Source organism: Papio anubis, chromosome 1 (assembly GCF_008728515.1).
Source record: "Papio anubis isolate 15944 chromosome 1, Panubis1.0, whole genome shotgun sequence".
NCBI classification, from domain to species: domain Eukaryota; kingdom Metazoa; phylum Chordata; class Mammalia; order Primates; family Cercopithecidae; genus Papio; species Papio anubis.
The window spans coordinates 211,755,451-211,772,731 of NC_044976.1; the positions used below are offsets into that span (position 1 = coordinate 211,755,451).

Sequence of the window (17,281 nt, forward strand, 5' to 3'; positions counted from 1 at the left end):
ATAATGAAATTTTAATGTATAGTTCACAATAGAAACATAAACCAGGCCTTTATTTGTGCATTTGTCAATCGCTATTTACAGTAGCAAATATTCAGCAACTCCTAAGAAAATCTGTCAGGCTTCCTAATATCCCCCAGTTTTAACTTTTGGTTGAGTTTACAAGATTTAGCATGGGCTATGGCAAGAAAGAGAGCTATGGATGTCTCAGGCTCCCTCCTTCTCTTCCTAACACATCGGCTTTTTATCCTGCCGGGATAATCAAACGCAAAGAGATGCTACTAAACTCCATGAGGAAAATCATCTGCAAATACAGGACCCTCAGTTAACCAAAAGTAATCAATTCCTCAGAAAAAAAAGTGTTGTCTAACAAATTATCAGATAGTGAGAATCCAATTTTACATTTTTTAAAACTAGGAAAAGTAAGAATACATTTGTAAGCCACATTGATTGTTATCTGTCAATCCACTGAACTAGGCACTTACAAGTTCTTCACACACATTCTGCTGCACCCAGGTAGCACAGCACAGCTTTTCAAACATACGACTATCTCATGTTTTATTTTCCTGCGCGTAGAAAACGTGTGCATGGTGATAGGGACATGTGCCTAGCCAAGCTTATGTCTTCTATATGTCTATGACTTTCAATATGCTTTATCACTTCCAATTTTTCTTCTCCAGAAGGAAGAGCCACTGGGGCTCACTTATTTGATTCCTGTTCTGTTCCATTTTTAGAAGGAATTGCCACTTAAAAATGTGGGGAAGATGACAAGCAAAAAATGCACAATCTGTTTAAATAGCACAAACATGAGCTGTAACGCCATCAGGCGGAACATGAATGATTCACTGAGGTCAGTGCCCTGTCCTCTTCTAGGGACACCCGGCAGCTTGAACATTTTCACTGGCTCAAACATGCCTTTCAGAGGCTTACACTTTGGATAATAAATTCCAGGTAACAATTTTTACAAAACAGTAAAAACTATTTGGATGTGAGAGCTCAATTCGGTTGAGATTACAGCAAAATAAAGTTATTTTGGAATTATTTTCAGTCTTCATGAGATTGTGAGAAAAATTGCAAAGTGGCTATATAAATGGTGTTCTCCTGTGGAATTGTCTTAAAACTCATGAATTAGGCAATGTTTCATAGACTCCAGGACCTGACTATATTATTTTTTAAACATATAGCATGAAAAGAATTTTCATTTGGCAGGCAAGAGAAAAGTAGAGATCCAGTGTGTATTCTGATGAGAAGTGGTTCTTCTCTGTAATCACACCATTGAAATGTTCAGAAAGGGAAAGATTCTTCTTTCTAGTTTATCATCATTTATTGGCCAGTAGATTATTTTGCTTACACTAATATGCAACAGTTTTTTTAATCTCAATATATTAGTTAGTTCCTCCACTTAAAAACTTTAATCGAACTGTTTTTCAAAGGAGATGCAAATGTACTATGTACTAAGTGAAATGTACTAAAAATATTATATATTATTTTAAGGGAAATTAAAAGTATCTTAACAGAAAGCCCAGTGGTAGAGTAGCATATCAACCTTGGTCTTACCCTTTAATTTCAAGGCTTCTAATACCTTTGAATCAGCTGTTACATCACTCACTAGCTTGATTTCAATATTTTGTGAAGTCAGTTGGAGCAACTTTTCAAAAAGACGTTGACCCTGGAAAAAATATTCAGAGACAAAGAAAGTCAGAAAACCTAAATGTTTACCAATTTAGACAGGCAAAAATAAACTCATAAAAATCTATTCATTCAAATGTTATAAAGGCAAGCATTTCAACAATTGGTATTCAGATTTATGAAATTCTTTCAAAAGAGTTTCTATCAATAGAGTAGTAGCATGAACACAGATTGTGGTTTTTTGAGGGTATTGTGCAATTAAACAATTATTGCAATAATAATTCCATTGCTACAATGCAAATCTACCCTTTTCTGCTTTTTGGATCTGTAGTTATCTACACACAAAGAGGCAGCAAAGATTAAGCAGTTGTGTTTTGGCCCAAAGAGACCTAGATTCCAGCTGGTTTTCCAATTTGCAAGCTGTTTCTTAATCTCACTAATCTCCAGTTTCTCCCTCTGCAAAATGCAGATAATATTAATATTTACTTCAAAAGGTTTTTGTGAGATTAAAGAATAGTAAGTAAGCATTCTTTAAGTATTAGCTATTAAGAGGGAAATTATGGTTACTAATCAGTGATTTACCTGAATTCATGTTGTTTAAATGTATTTTAATGAATCAACTAACGTTCTACCTAAAAATAACTGAAATAAAAAACAAAATCAAAACTAAAAGTTTTTCAGCCAGGCATGGTGGTTCATGCCTCTAATCCCAGCACTTTGGGAGGCTGAGGCAGGTGGATCACTTGAGGCCAAGAGTCTGAAGAACAGTCCAGCCTGGCCAACCTGGTGAAACCCTGTCTCCACTAAAAATACAAAAATTAGCTGGGCATGGTGATGTGCACTTGTAGTCCTAGCTACTCAGGAGGCTGAGGCAGGAGAATTGCTTGAACCTAGGAGGCAGAGGTTACAGTGAGCCAAGGTTGCACCAGAGCACTCCAGCCTGGGCGACAGAGCGAGACTACATCTCAACAAACAAAAACAAACAAATAAACAAAAGTTTTCCTTATAAGATTTTCAAAAGCATATAATTTTTAGAATAAATTTTAATCTCCGGCAGACTGAATAACAGTAGGTCCACAGTCATTGCATTATCTCAGGTCACTGGATTGCACCATTATCCTATTTATCATCCTTTGTATGTTTTAATAGACTCCTGTCTGTCTCCTTATCATAAAAGGAAAATGGTCTACTTTTACTGATTTTTTAGATTTTTGCTGTTCGGTCACAAACTCAAATGCCTTCAGGAGCTAAACAGAGCATAAGGCTTTGGTCTTAATGGCCCCACAGCGGCAAGGTCTTACCTTACTCTGGTAAGAAGGGACTGTGAATAATGATATGGAATGGGTTTGGTGACTGGGAAGAGAGAATGGTAGAAATGTGGAGGCAGAGTGGTGATTCCTGCAATTCAGAGGCTCACACCTGTAATCCCAGCACTTTGGGAGGCAGAGGCGGGCAGAACACCTGAGGTCAGGAGTTTGAGACCAGCCTGGTCAACACGGGGAAACCCAGTCTCCACTAAAAATACAAAAATTGCTGGGCATGGTGGTGGGCACCTGTAATCCCAGCTACTCTGGAGGCTGAGGCAGGAGAATTGCTGGAACCTGGGAGGTGGAGGTTACAGTGAGCTGAGATTGTGTCACTGCACTCCAGCCTGGGTGACAGAGTGAGACTCAAAAAACAAAAAACAAGAAACAAAAAAACAAAAAAACAAAAACAAGAAAAACAAAAAAACAAGAAGAAAAACAGAAACAAAAACAAAACAAAACAAAAAACAAACAAAAAAAGAAACAAAAAAACAAAAACCAAAATGAGTGAATGTAACTCAGAAAGCATTAGGAGGCCTTATTGGAGATCTCTGCATAGAGTAGGGTTTAATACCTTTGGAAATGATTACATTTTGAATGTCTTCACAAAAATTATTGTATAGGGAGATAACACACAGAAGATGAGAGAGTTAATAGAAATTCCACCTCAAGCCTAAGTAGAGAAACTCTCCCCAAGCCCAGGATCATTACAGTGAGTACCATAATTAAAAATTGTAGGATTCCTCGGTGTAAGTAATCAGCACATACTAAAAGTAAAAATAAGCTTTATTTAATGACAAACAAAAAAACAAAAAAACAAGAAACAAGAAACAAAAAAAAAACAAGAAAAAACAAAAAAAAAAGAAAAAAACAAAAAAAAACACAAAAAAACAAGAAAAAACAAAACAAAAATTAAAACAAAAAAAAACAAGAAAAAAAAACCAGAGAAAAGAGGAAGGGAAGGGAAGGCGAAGGGGAACGGGAAGGGAAGGGAAGAAGGGGCTGAAGATCAAGACCCTGAAGCTTTGGGGGGTTAGGAGGAAGAAGCTGGTGTTCTTGTGCTGCGGCGACAGCTGACATCAGACAGGAGTATCTGGCACATCCAGCTGTGCTCTAGCCTGGAGTTGGCTGGCACAGCCATTGTTCCATAACCCCTGGGTGTTGGAGGACAGAGTGGAAGTTGCACTGTTGCACCTGTGCCATGCATGGAGGCTTCCATTTAGTTTAAGTGTAGAAATAAAAGTTGCTCAAAGTGGAGCTCATCAAAAGTGATTAAATTTCTCTATGCTCCAAAAGCCTGGAGGAAGCCTCACCACAAACCAGGTATTCTGGTGTGGTATGTTGAGTGCATCAGATGGTTATTAACTTATTTAAAAAAGAGGCAGAGGGTGAGCTTATCCTTGTAATCCCAGTGCTTTGGGAGGCCAAGGTGGAGGAATCACTTGAGCCCAGGAGTTCAAGACCAGCCTGGGAAATATCGGGAGACCTTGCCTCTACAAAAAGTTAAAAGAAAATAGCCAGGCATGATGGTGCACGTCTGTAGTCCCTGCTACTCAGGAGGATGAGGTTGTGCTTGAGCCTGGGAGTCTGAGGATGCAGTGAGCCATGATTGTGCCACTGCACTCCAGCCTGGGCAACACAGCTAGACCCCATCTCCAAAAAAAAAAAAAAAAAAGAGGCAGGAGGGGAGAGGGAGGGTGAGAGAGAGAGAAAGAGACAACTGGACAGACAGAGAAGGACAGGAAAGAAAAGCAAGCCGGTGCTGATTTGCTGATTTCAGTGTCTATGTAAATTTTAAATTTACTGGGTAGAGGTAGGGGCCTGGATGGTGAGAGGCTCAGGCACAAGATGTGAGGGAGAATCCACAACAAAGGGCTTTGTGGTTCTTGGATAGAGTTGACACCAACAATACTTCCTTGTCAGCTTTGGCACTCCTCCAAGGAGTCCGTTCTACCCTTACTCCATTGAAGGTTTGGCGATGTGTGCGTGGCCTAGATTTCCAGAACCTAGACTCATGTCATCACGTGTTCATGTAAGTCGTTTGCATTTTTTCCTTTCATACAAATAAACACTCTGTGTGTTCCGTAAGGCCCCATGGTCAGTGGGCTCGTAGTTTTTGGCCAATTCATTTATTTTTCCTGTTAGTTAACGGAATATATTTGGCACGGCTGAAACATTCAAGAGACCATCTAACTTATCTGTATTTCTGGCTCTGTGCCTTCAATTGATTTCCACTGTGTTATTTTTGTGGGACTTAAAAGACAACCAGAACTCTCACAGATGAATGAAAATAGAAATTCCAAAATCTACAGATACTGGCAGACTGTCATTAAATAAAGCTTATTTTTACTTTTAGTATGTGCTGATTACTTACACCGAGGAATCCTACAATTTTTAATTATGGTACTCACTGTAATGATCCTGGGCTTGGGGAGAGTTTCTCTACTTAGGCTTGAGGTAGAATTGCTATTAAATCTCTCATCTTCTGTGTGTTATCTCCCCATACAATAATTTTTGTGAAGACATTCAAAATGTAATCATTTCCAAAGGTATTAAACCCTACTCTATGCAGAGATCTGCAGTAAGGCCTCCTAATGCTTTCTGAGTTACAGTCACTCATTTTTTTTTTTAAATTTAAATTTAAATTTTAATGTTTGAGACAGAGTCTCACTCTGTCGCCCAGGCCGGGGTACAGTGATGTGATCTCGGCTCACTGCAACCTCCGCCTCCTGGGTTCAAGTGATTCTCCTGCCTCAGTCTCCCATGTTGCTGGGACTACAGGCACCTGCCACCACGCCTGACTAATTTTTGTACTTTTAGTAGAGATAGGGTTTCACTATGTTGGCCAGGCTGGTCTTGAACTCCTGACTTCAGGTGATCTGCTCCCCCTTGGCCTCCCAAAGTTCTGGGATTACAGGCGTGAGCCACTGTGCCCGGCCTCACTCATCTTTTTTTTTTTTAATAAGAAATAACAAACGTGCCTTGGCTGTTAAACATCAGCAATATAAAACCTTGCCCTTGCTAGTAAAGAACATTAGCCAACATTTCAGACTTAGATAAATCATCTCAAAGACCATCAGTGTCTCAGGGACGCTGAGCTACTTTAGACCAATTTGTAAATGAAGTCTGTAAAAGCCTTATGATGTACAGTAGAGTCATATGCAGGAAGCTGTACCCCCCAAATAGAGATCCAGCTCAGCCTCTTTGTGACTTTAAGAGGATGCTTCATGTAGGAGACCCTTTCAATCCTGTAGGGGAGGAAATAAACCTATTTATCTACCCTCCTAGGTTCAACGGCTGGGCCCAGGAATCAAACTGATGAAAAACTATCAAGAGAGAACCCACGTTTTAATTATGTACACACAAAGTTTTAATTACATGCATACAAGGGAATCCCGCAAAGAAACGAGACTCAAGGAGGTGGCCAGATGATTGAGGCTTAACTACTGTCTTAGGCTAAGCAAAGGAAAGTGACTTTGGGGCTTCCAGGTGGGGAAGGCAAGTTATAAGAAGGTGAGGAGAGGTATGGTAAATAAGGTTTGTTCTGCCATCCAGGTAAGAGCCTCTCAGGTGATGACAGCTGTCTCCAGCAGTCCCTCTCTTCCTTGTACATAGCCATCAGTTTTATGCAGTTAGAGAAAGGTAAAAAAACACTCTTCCCGCACTGCTGGTTCTCAATTCCCTATAGCTCAAGATAATCCATACGCTAAAGGGGTCTATTTTGGGATGGCGTCTTCTGGTCCCTTTCAATCCTGAAAGACTGGTGGGTCATAAATACTGCTTGCTTCTGTTGACCCAAAACAACTGGTAGAGAGGATGAAATGCCCAAATACAATGTGAAGGAAATAAGCAAAACCACCAAAGAGAAACCCAAAGTTATGTTAGTGAAACTTAATTCTGAGGCTTATGTAGACTCTACTGCTGGCTTTCAAGCTTGTTTTAGCAGTCGAACTCTTAGTGCAAATAAAAAGGTAAGTGAAACATCTCCAATCCCTTCCTTCCCTCCAGGGCAGAATCCGCAGGGCTCCACAGAACACAGAGGGAAAAACCACTGAATTTTACTCCACATCGTAATGAGAACCTTCAGGATACTGAGATTTCCTACAAACTGAGAAGGCTGTAGCTCCACTTAGATCAATAATCAACCAATCTCTTCATCTTACAAACGAGGACACAGAGGTACAAGAAAACTGAGTGACGTGCTGATGGCCACATGGCTTGCTAGTGGCAAAGTCAGGCCTAGAACATATATCTCTCCTTCCTGATGCAGCACAGTCCTCCCTGAATGATAATTTTTGTTATGTTAAAGTTAGAAAAGGAAGGGGTATTCAGAAAGAAAGTTACTCCTCAGTCTCTCCCACTCTTTCCATTCCCAGCTACGGTCAAATAGACAGACTCTCCCAAGCCAAGCAGTGCTGGGGCTGAGGGACACTCAATGACCAGCAGACTCAGGTTCTAGGGAGTCCAGAGGCCTGCAGAACAATTCTTAGCCCTATAAGAGTGTTCCAGAGTTGCCTGTTCTCCAAGAGGTGGTGCAGGAGCCAAGGCCACCTCCCTAAACCCAAAGCTGGGTATATGAGGGAGAGGCCTTCTTTGGTTGCCCCAGTGGGGAACTAGTAAACCATTCAATGCTGCATCTCCAGTCTTTACCTTCCTTCACCTGGAGGATGGAAGCCACTAATAACCTGATAAAGTTGAATATCAACACATTTAAAGAGAACCAGTAATAAGAAGGAAGATGCTTAACACAATGAGCACCTGGTGATCCAGGCTCCTGGAGAAGATGGAAGTTAGAACTGAAACACAGTATGTGAACTCAAGGATGGTCAAGTGTGTCTGGTACTAATACTCGACGATTGCAGAACTAACTTACAGGAGTAATTAAAGAACCATACGGCCATTGTTGAAGCCTGAATTAGTGGCCTGAAGATCAAATGCAAGAAATATTTCGAAGTACACATGTGCATGTAACACACACACACACGTAAACATAAGGAGAATCAGGGGAAAAGGCTGACATATAAATAGAGGAGATATAACACGTGGCTCATAGGCATACTGGAAGAGGAAAAGAAGCAAAAAGATTAGGTTTGCAAATAATACAAAAAACAATCCAAGTTGAGGAGAGAACTAAATCTACAAGCTGAAAAGGTACCTGAAGGTGAAGGCAAATTTGATGTAGAAAGAAACATAGAGCCGTATTCCATAAAATTAATTAACATCGAGGAGAAAGACCAACTTTTCGCCAAAAAAGAGTTACCCGTCAAGGAAAATGGATCAGATAAACTGGCACAGATCTACCCAGCTGTAAGTACGTGGTCGTACAGCCTACTGAAGACAAAGGCTGAGGCCCAAGAATCCTTTACACACTCAAGAATGTTACCTCCAGGGTGAAAGAAATATTTGCATATATATACAGACTTAGAGACTATCTTGCTTACTTAACCCATATGGGGAACATATCCATATTTAAAGAAAAACTGTAACCAAACAGTAAATAACACTGAACACCATAAAAGAAGATGAGGGGAGAATAAGTGGGGAACAGTATGATATGTATATGTGTTTCAAGCACTAAATGTGGGTTTTTGAGATGGAAGTCACACATTACAGGGGAAGGTCTACTGAGAATCAATTACATGCACTCTCAATGGGAGTGATATTACCCCAAAGGGACTGAAATAGTGTCACTCTTTTGATGACTAACACACAGATATACATAGAACACATGTACAATATATCTGTGATATTATAATACCATGGGAGGTAGTATTAAGAAAAAATGTATTAGAAGGCTCCTGAGGAAGATAATAATGAAAACCAGGTTGAGAAATGCTGATCTGTAATCAACAGGACAAACAATCTCAGTAAAAGACTAAAAATGCAGGTGGGCTTTAAGGTATTAGATGGGAAAAAGTGGATCATTTTTATGAAATGACACAATTTATGGTGCTTTGACAGCTGTAAACTGAGATGTACCAAAAAGCATGGCAACTAAATATATAAAGCAAAAGTTAATAGAAATGCAATTAATACACTATCACAATGTAATACTTCACAATATATTTCTCAAAATTGGGCAGATCTAATAGAAAACAAACGAGAACATATAAAAAGTATATATGATCAATAAACTTGATTATATGTGTACTTTTATATACTTCTCACTGTATATATCAAATACCCTCAAAACAATTTTTGTTTGTGGAACATTTACAAAAATCTGTCTTGTAACTGCCATTAAGAAGCCTGAACACAAGTTATAAAGGAATATGCTATAGGCTTCATTCTCTGCTCACAATCTAAGAAAATTAGTAACAAATCATTTACATGTTTTGTGAGTATAAAACAAATCTTACCTATTTGGAAATTTAAAACTCACTCTTAGATTATCCTTATACCAAAGAAGAAAAATAAATGTACGCCTTCTCTAGAAAGCTATGAATAGGTGGGTGCCTCATAGCAAAACCATGAAAGGAGGCAGTATCTGGTGTGAAGAGAAATGTATAACCATAAATACCTTCAGTATTATTTTTTAAAATAACATAAAATCATATTCATCATATTAACATGGTAGAGGCATAAGAATGTATAAATATAAAAGGGAAATTAATCGATAACCCAGGAATGGTATGCACAAGAATTTTTGTTTCTTTTCTAAGTTCTGGGATACATGTGCAGAACGTGCAGGTTTATTACATAGATATACATGTGCCATGGTGGTTTGCTGCACCTATCAACCCACCATCTAGGTTTTAAGGCCCACATGCACTATGTATTTGTCCTAATGCTCTCCTTCCCCTTGCCCCCATCCCCTGACAGGCCCTGGTGTGTGATGTTCCCCTCTCTGGGTCTAAGTGTTCTCATTGTTCCACTCCCACTTATGAATGAGAACATGCGGTGTTTGGTTTTCTGTTCCTGTGTTAGTTTACTAAGAGTGATGGCTTCTAGCTTCATCCATGTCCCTGCAAAGGACATGAACTCATTCTTTTTTATGGCTGCATAGAATCCCATGGTGTATGTGTACCATATTTTCTTTATCTAGCCTATCATTGATGGGCATGTGGGTTAGTTCCAAGTCTTTGCTATTATAAATAGAGGCATGAGATTTTTAGCACTAAAAAGATACTATTTCAGTTCAGTTTGAAAAAGTTAAAAAGGTTTAATCTGGCACATGTGAAGGGACCTCTATATTACAAATAAAAATGTGTTCCCAGTCAGAATTACTACACACTAATACTTTCAAAAAATCTAGGCAATTACATGTACTGTCCTGGAATGGGGGAACCTTAATCAGGCTTTTAGCAGGCTAAATAATGGCTCCCCAAAGATGGTGCTTCTGAATCTCTGGAACCTGTCAATGTTACCTTATTTGGAAACAGGGTCTTTGCAGATATTATCAAATTAAGGATCTTATGATGGGGGATTATTCGGGATTATTCTGGATTATCTGGGGATAATCCTAAATACAATCACAAGTGTACTTATAAGAGATGGGCAAAAGGGGATTTGACACAACTAGAGGAGAAGGCACTGTGAAGATGGAGCAGGAAGATATTGGAAGATGCTGGAAGCCTTGAAGGCTGGAAGGTGTAGCAGCAACCCAAGGAATGCCAGAAGCCACCAGAAGCTGGGAGAGACAAGGAATGCTGGCAGGCCCTGGAGCCGCTGGAGGGAGCATCACCCTCTGACGCCTTGGTTTTCATCCGGGGAAACTGATTTCAGACTTCCTACCTCCAGGACTGTAAAAAAATAAATTTCTGTTTCTTAAACCAAAAAGTCTATGGTAATTTGTTACAGTAGCCACAGAAAATGAATATTCAAGCTAGCTATATAAAAGTAATAAAAGAGAACACAGACATATAGAATTATAACATATTTAAATAAATTATACTGCAAAAGATACTACAAAGTTTACAAATCTGGAGTAAATATTTGCTATGCAAATGAGAGATGAAGGGATAATAGCTGTACTCTACAAAAATGTGTTAAAAATTGCCTGGGTGCAGTGCTCACACATGTAATCCCAGTGCTTTGGAAGGCCATGTGAGAGGATCACTTGAGGCCAGGAGTTTGAGACCAGCCTGGGCAACATAGTGAGACTCTGTTTCTATCAAACAAAAATAATAAAAGGCCTAAAGCCCAATAAAATGCAGGCAAAGTATGAGAACAATCAATGACTAAGAAAAGGAGGCCTCTAGGGCCAACAGACATAGGGAGATGCTTTATGTAATCAAGGAAGCTCAAAGCAGCACAATAAAGAGACCTCTCTTCATACTCAAAGAGACCGAGAAATATTTAAGAGTGTCCGCATTTCCTCTTGTCAGAGATTTGGGGAGATGATACTCTGACATATTAGCTTTCTTCCATCCAGGAATCCTACACCTAGAAATCTATCCCAGAGAAACATAAGCGCCAAATTGCAGAAGAGTATATCTTGGATATACCATTATCCTACATACATATATATATATATATATATATATATATACACATGTGTATGTGTGTATGTGCATATAAAGTTTAAATCGAAATTAAAAAGGCAATATAACTGAACATATTAAACATTTGATGCTAGTCATAAGAAAATAAGATTTAGGATTTAAGTCAAAGTGTTCTTTTGAAGCAATATACAAGCCTTGATTTTTTAAAAATTTATGCCCTAAGACAAAAGACCATATGATATAGGAATATATATATATATGAATCTCCTTTGGGCTTAATTAATTTAATCAATTAAATTTGCTATAAGATTGATATTTATTTACTTACATTACTTATATTTATTTACTTACTTATATCTTACTGAATTTTTACTCTGTAGGATACACAAAGTTTGCCACAGATATAAGCATGAATGTTATTTCCTTGTATATTTGTCAGTGTCAACCTTTATTCTCAAATGCTCCTAGAATAGAAAGAAGTGACTTTTAAGCCAATTCACTCAACATATCTATTTACTGGTTGCTTCCTATGTGTCAGCGACCTGAAAGCACTGGTGATATTCAAGAAGAACATGTAGATGACACATAAGCAAACACAGCCCAATATTCCAAATTCCAGGATGGAGGAAGACAGAGCAAGGGAAAAGCATAGCAGGTGTCAATAACCCAGCATAAGGCCTTAGGGAAAGTTCCCCAAAGAAAGGGAGGGAAGAAAGAATGTTCCAGGTAGAGCCTGTGGCAGAGGCCAGAAAGCAGGCAGGAGAGGAGGCTGGAGAGAGAAACGGGGGCACACGATGAAGGGCCTTGCAAGCTGCATTGAAGAGTTTGGATCTCATCTGGAAAACAATGTGGACTCTCTGAAGCATTTAATCCAGTGAAGGACACAGTCACATTTTTGCTCTCAGTAAAGAACTCTGACTGCAAACTGGAGAATGATAGTTACAGGGGAAAACTGGAGACTGAAAGAGCAATGAGGTGGGTGAAATAGGGAAATGTCAATTGCGACGAAAAAAACTGGGAAGAGCTGGCTGTGCTGGCTCATGCCTGTAACCACAACCACTGGGTCAGTCCAGGCAGGAGGATCACTTGAGGCTAGGAGCTGGAGACCAGCCTGAGCAATATAACCAGACACATTTCTAAAAATATTTAAAACCATCAGCTTGGCATGGTGGCACAGACCTATAGTTCCAGCTATTTGAGAGGCTGAGGCAGGATTGCTTGAACCCAGGAGGTTGAAGTTGAAGGTGAGCTTATGACTGTGCCACTGCTCTCCAGCCTGGGCAACAAAGCAAGACCTTGTCTCAAATTTTATATATATATACACACACACACACACGTATATATATGAATATTTAAATATATATTAACATTTACAATTATATATAAATTATATATATAGTATATATTTGTATATATACATATTGTATATATTTGTACATACTGAATTTTTAGTTTGTAGGACATATAAAGTTTGCCACAAAGTTTGTATCTATATACAAATTATATATATATGAGTATATATATGAATATCTATAAATTGGAAGGAATCCAGGTAGCGTTTATGAGATAACACAGTGATGAACCTGCTGATGAGGCTTGGAGCTTACGAGAGAGAGGGGAATTGGAGTGGTGGCCAGAGTATACAAATAGCTCTAAGGATGTGCCAGGAGAAATATGGAATTCCTTATCCCAAACCCAGAAGACAGTGGCCGCTTCATCTCTTCACAGATGTCCCAATGGATCAATCAGAGCTTTAGGAGTTCAGTCCCACAGACCCAGCACCTTGATTGACAGTACTCATTTTTTGGCAATGAGCCATAAGGAATATGCTTGAAACCAGCTGAGAGTATCTGGCATGGAGGCGTGCACGCTGCCCGTCCATTCACCATAACAGGCTCCATCTCATTAGAGGAATTAATGAGTCTGAACAGTTCATCATCAAGGCCTTGCTTAATGATGGTTATCTCAATTATGCACCTTGTGGGCATAAACATAGCCATCCCTGTCAGGGACAGATGAAGAAAGACGAATATGCTCATCATGCCAATCACGGGCCAGGAAGTAGCAAGAGATTAATATCAGAAGTAGGAGGTTGGTAACCAGGCCCTCGGCAGCTGGAATCGTACAGTAGCTGAAAATTACCTGTGGGGTTGCTGGAGCATCCGCTCTGGCTGCAGAGGGGACAGACAACATTATCTCTGTACTGCCATTCAGCAGTGTCTAGAAGAGCACAATAGCGACAGCCTGGTGTCATTCCTTTGCTCCAGAGGAAAGAGGGGAGACCAAGGCAAGAAAGGAGCATCAGGATGTGCCAAACATCCCCAACGCTTCCACAATCACTTATTCCAAATGGGAAGAGGACCCCACGCAGAATGGACAGAGAATTCCTTCGAAACCCCCCTGCAGAGTGATTCCAGCATCCCCAGGGAGGAGCCATGAGAACTTGCCACATGCTCCCTCAATATTCCATGGTCTTAACAAGGCAGCTCAGATACCCTATCTCTACATTTTGAGAACTGATCTTGAGCAAATGGACAATAAGAAAAAAAATGCACAGATATTTACTGCAGAAGCTCGTTCAGAAAAAGGGGGAAAAGGTAAATGCTTAAATGTCCAATAGAGGAAAATAGTTATATTAACCTGGTAAATCTAGTACATTGTATGTTATGCAGCCAATGAAAATATGTTACCAGTGTTTCTAATAAAATGGAAAGGTGCTTATGTTGTAATGTTAACTTCAAAATTAAAATACAATTCTTTAGGCTGGGGGCAGTGGCTCACATCTGTAATCCCAGCACTTTGGGAGGTTGATGTGGAAGGATCACTTAAGGCCAGGAGATTGAGACCAGCCTGGCCAACATGGTGAAACCTCATCTCTACCGCAAATACAAAAATTAGCCAGGCGTGGTGGTGCACACCTGTAATCTCAGCTACTTGGCAGGCTGAAGCAGGAGAATTGCTTGCACCTGGGAGATGGAGGTTACAGTGAGCTGAGATCATGCCACTGCACTCCAGCCCGGGTGAGAGAGTGAGGCCCTGTCTCAAAAACAAACAAACAAAGATATAATTCTTTTTATATAATGAGCCTATATATACAAATTACGTATGAAATATCAAACTGTCAAAAACTTTTCTTGTTGGTGGCCATTTGGAGGATTTGGTTTCTCTCTAATTTCTCCATAGTTTCCAAATTTTTGATCGTGAGAGGTTATTACTAATGATAAAGGAAAAAATCTAACCTATTCGAGTGAAAGTACCAAAAAAACAAAAATGGTCATAGAAAAATAGGAAAAGCACAAATGAAGACACAGAGAAAAATTAAGCATACAAGCAAACAAACTCAGATAAGACAATCTTAAAGAAAGTAATTAATACAATTAGAAGGAATATCTTAGGTTCATGATTTACTCATGGCCATATGATTGGATTTAAAAGGAATCATAGAGGTTAAACTCTTGCTAATGATAATGCTTATGAGTTTATATTAGAATAATGATTTCCCATAGAAATATGTTGGAAAGCAAGCAAGAACATAATCAGGATTACTCAACAGATGGGGAAATGGCAGCATGAAGCAGCAGCGGGAGCATACCAAGAAAAAATAGGACCAAAATCCACCAGAGCCTGTGAGCTCTGCTGCACAGTTCAAAGCAGAGGTAATCCAACACGAGCCCATGTGCTGACAGCACCCCTCATTGTTGTTCTACTAGTCCGTGTTGTTATAAATGGTTTATTGTTTGTCTGTCTCCCTCACCACACTTTGAGCTCTATGGAGGTAGGGACGCTTATTTTATTTTCCATCCCCAGCAAACAGCACAGCACCTTGATAAATGTCTGTTCAATAAAGACACATTTAACATCATTCTGTCGCCACATTTAAAACGGGAGAATGCTAATGAACAAATAAGCATTTGCGGAGTGTTGATTTTGTGGAGCAGGGAAAAGAGGATACTTTGAAATAAAGGGACGCTCTTTCCATGAGGTTACTCTGTCTTTATGCTGACACTGTACCAGGAGTTCTACTGATATCATATGTAGCCTGGAGATGGGAAGGCTGAAGGTAATCTACGGTTTCAAACCAAAAAGCAATCACTGAGCTCCATTCTGTTAATGGTGGTGTGATGGATAACACACCAGCAGGATCAACACGACACGGGTCCTAGAGTCCAGGACTATGCGGAATATTCAAGTACAAGCTGCTACTCATTTACATCACTACGGAGGGAACAATTGCAAATTTGAAACAGGTAAAATTAGGTTGACAAACTGGGGTAGGGACCAACCTGGCCCAATCTTGGAACCTATGAAAGTTGAACAATGTTTATTGGACCGGGATGGTTTAAAACAGTGATTCTCAATCCTGGCTGCCCGGTAAAATCCCCTCATTGTTTTTAAAAGTATTGAAGCCTGGGCTCCTCTCCAAATATTCTGACCTAACTGGTCTAGGATGGGCTTGGGCATAAGCATATTTTAAAATCTCCCCAGGCAACTCTGACCAGCGGCCACGGTTGAAAACCACTATATTGGGAGAGAAAAGTGGGAATCTACCTGAAAAATGTGTGTATTTTTCTGTCTCCTTTTTTTTTTTTTTTTTTTTTGAGAGCGAGTCTTGCTCTGTCTCCAGGCTGTAGTGCAGTGGCGCAATCTCCACTCACTGCAATCTCTGCCTCCCGGGTTCCAGTGATTCCCCTGCCTCAGCCTCCCAAGTACCTGGGACTACAGGCACGTGCTACCACACCCAGCTAATTTTTTGTTTTAGTCAAAATGGGGTTTTACCATGTTGGCCAGGATAGTCTTGATCTCCTGACCTCGTGTTCTACCCCGCTCGGCCTCCCAAAGTGCTGGGATTACAGGCGTGAGCCACCGTGCCCGGCCTCTCCTTTCTTCACCTAAACCCTAGAGAGCAATTTGAATTTGTATTCTGTGTAGAATTTTCTATCTGAACCTCTTTTCACATAAGCTGAAATCTTGACAGACAGTTGAATATTATTCTTGTTGTAAGATTACATAGTCAAGTGTCCACTAAATTTGAAAGTAAATGTCCTGCATCAGAACAACAAAAATGAAAACTACAACTATCTTTTATAAGCTGCATTATTTACTGTTTTACAAACATTATCTAATTGAATTCTCCAAGCAATCAAATGAGATAGGTGTTATTATTATACCCATTTTATAGAGGGGTATAAATTTATAAATCAGAATTAATTTTAATTAACAGATAACACTGAAGATCAGATGAGTTGTGACATTTGCTCAATGTGACCACAACTACTAAACTATTAGTCAATCAAATGCATTAATGACAAAGCCTATGATCTTTCCCCTATTGTACATGGATCCGGAATAACACTGCGAGTTTGCCTTTTCTATAAAACCAAGCGCTGAGAACTAAATATAAACAAAATAAGCAATTCTGAACAGAGCCAAATAACAACAGAGAATTTGTATGTATCCTGATTATGCTTTCATTAATTTATGCATGTTTTATTTTTCCCTATGTCCCCATTAAAAACAGACAAACTAGACTGTAAGAAGTTTGCATAATGTAGTAGAAATGTGTGTAAGCCCTCAGGATCCACATCGAGACAAAAATGAAATGTGTGTTTTCATGTTGTATCAGAATATCCTGCTTTCCCTGACTCCTTTACCCAACCTGCCACTTACCATAGGCTCAAATACTTTCGTTTATTTAAAGGATCCAGTCTCCACCAACTACGCCAATCATTTTCCAGGCAAAATGAAAACTAGGAAATGCTATGATGTTATTTTCCCGGGTTAACAATATCGTTAAGAAATTTTAATTGAATATTTCATGTTCAGGCTACACGAGTATTAGATAGTTTTATCAGGCTTTTACATGGGAGTGACATTGTCAAAAACAGGATTCTTCTGGGTTTCAGGCAT

At 39.4% G+C, this 17,281-nt stretch overlaps 1 protein-coding gene across 4 annotated transcripts in view; it reads right to left on the minus strand.

The window, feature by feature from the left end:
- PLD5 (phospholipase D family member 5) overlaps window positions 1–17,281 on the minus strand; it is a 422,185-nt gene that overhangs the window by 177,164 nt on the left and 227,740 nt on the right. For 3 of the 4 annotated variants that reach the window (XM_009196471.4, XM_017953343.3, XM_017953347.2), the window contains exon 4: window positions 1,555–1,666. In XM_009196471.4, the coding sequence (XP_009194735.4) occupies window positions 1,555–1,666 (112 nt within the window). Of the gene's footprint in view, window positions 1–1,554; window positions 1,667–17,281 lie in introns of those variants that run through there. The other variant, XM_009196498.4, reaches the window with a different exon arrangement.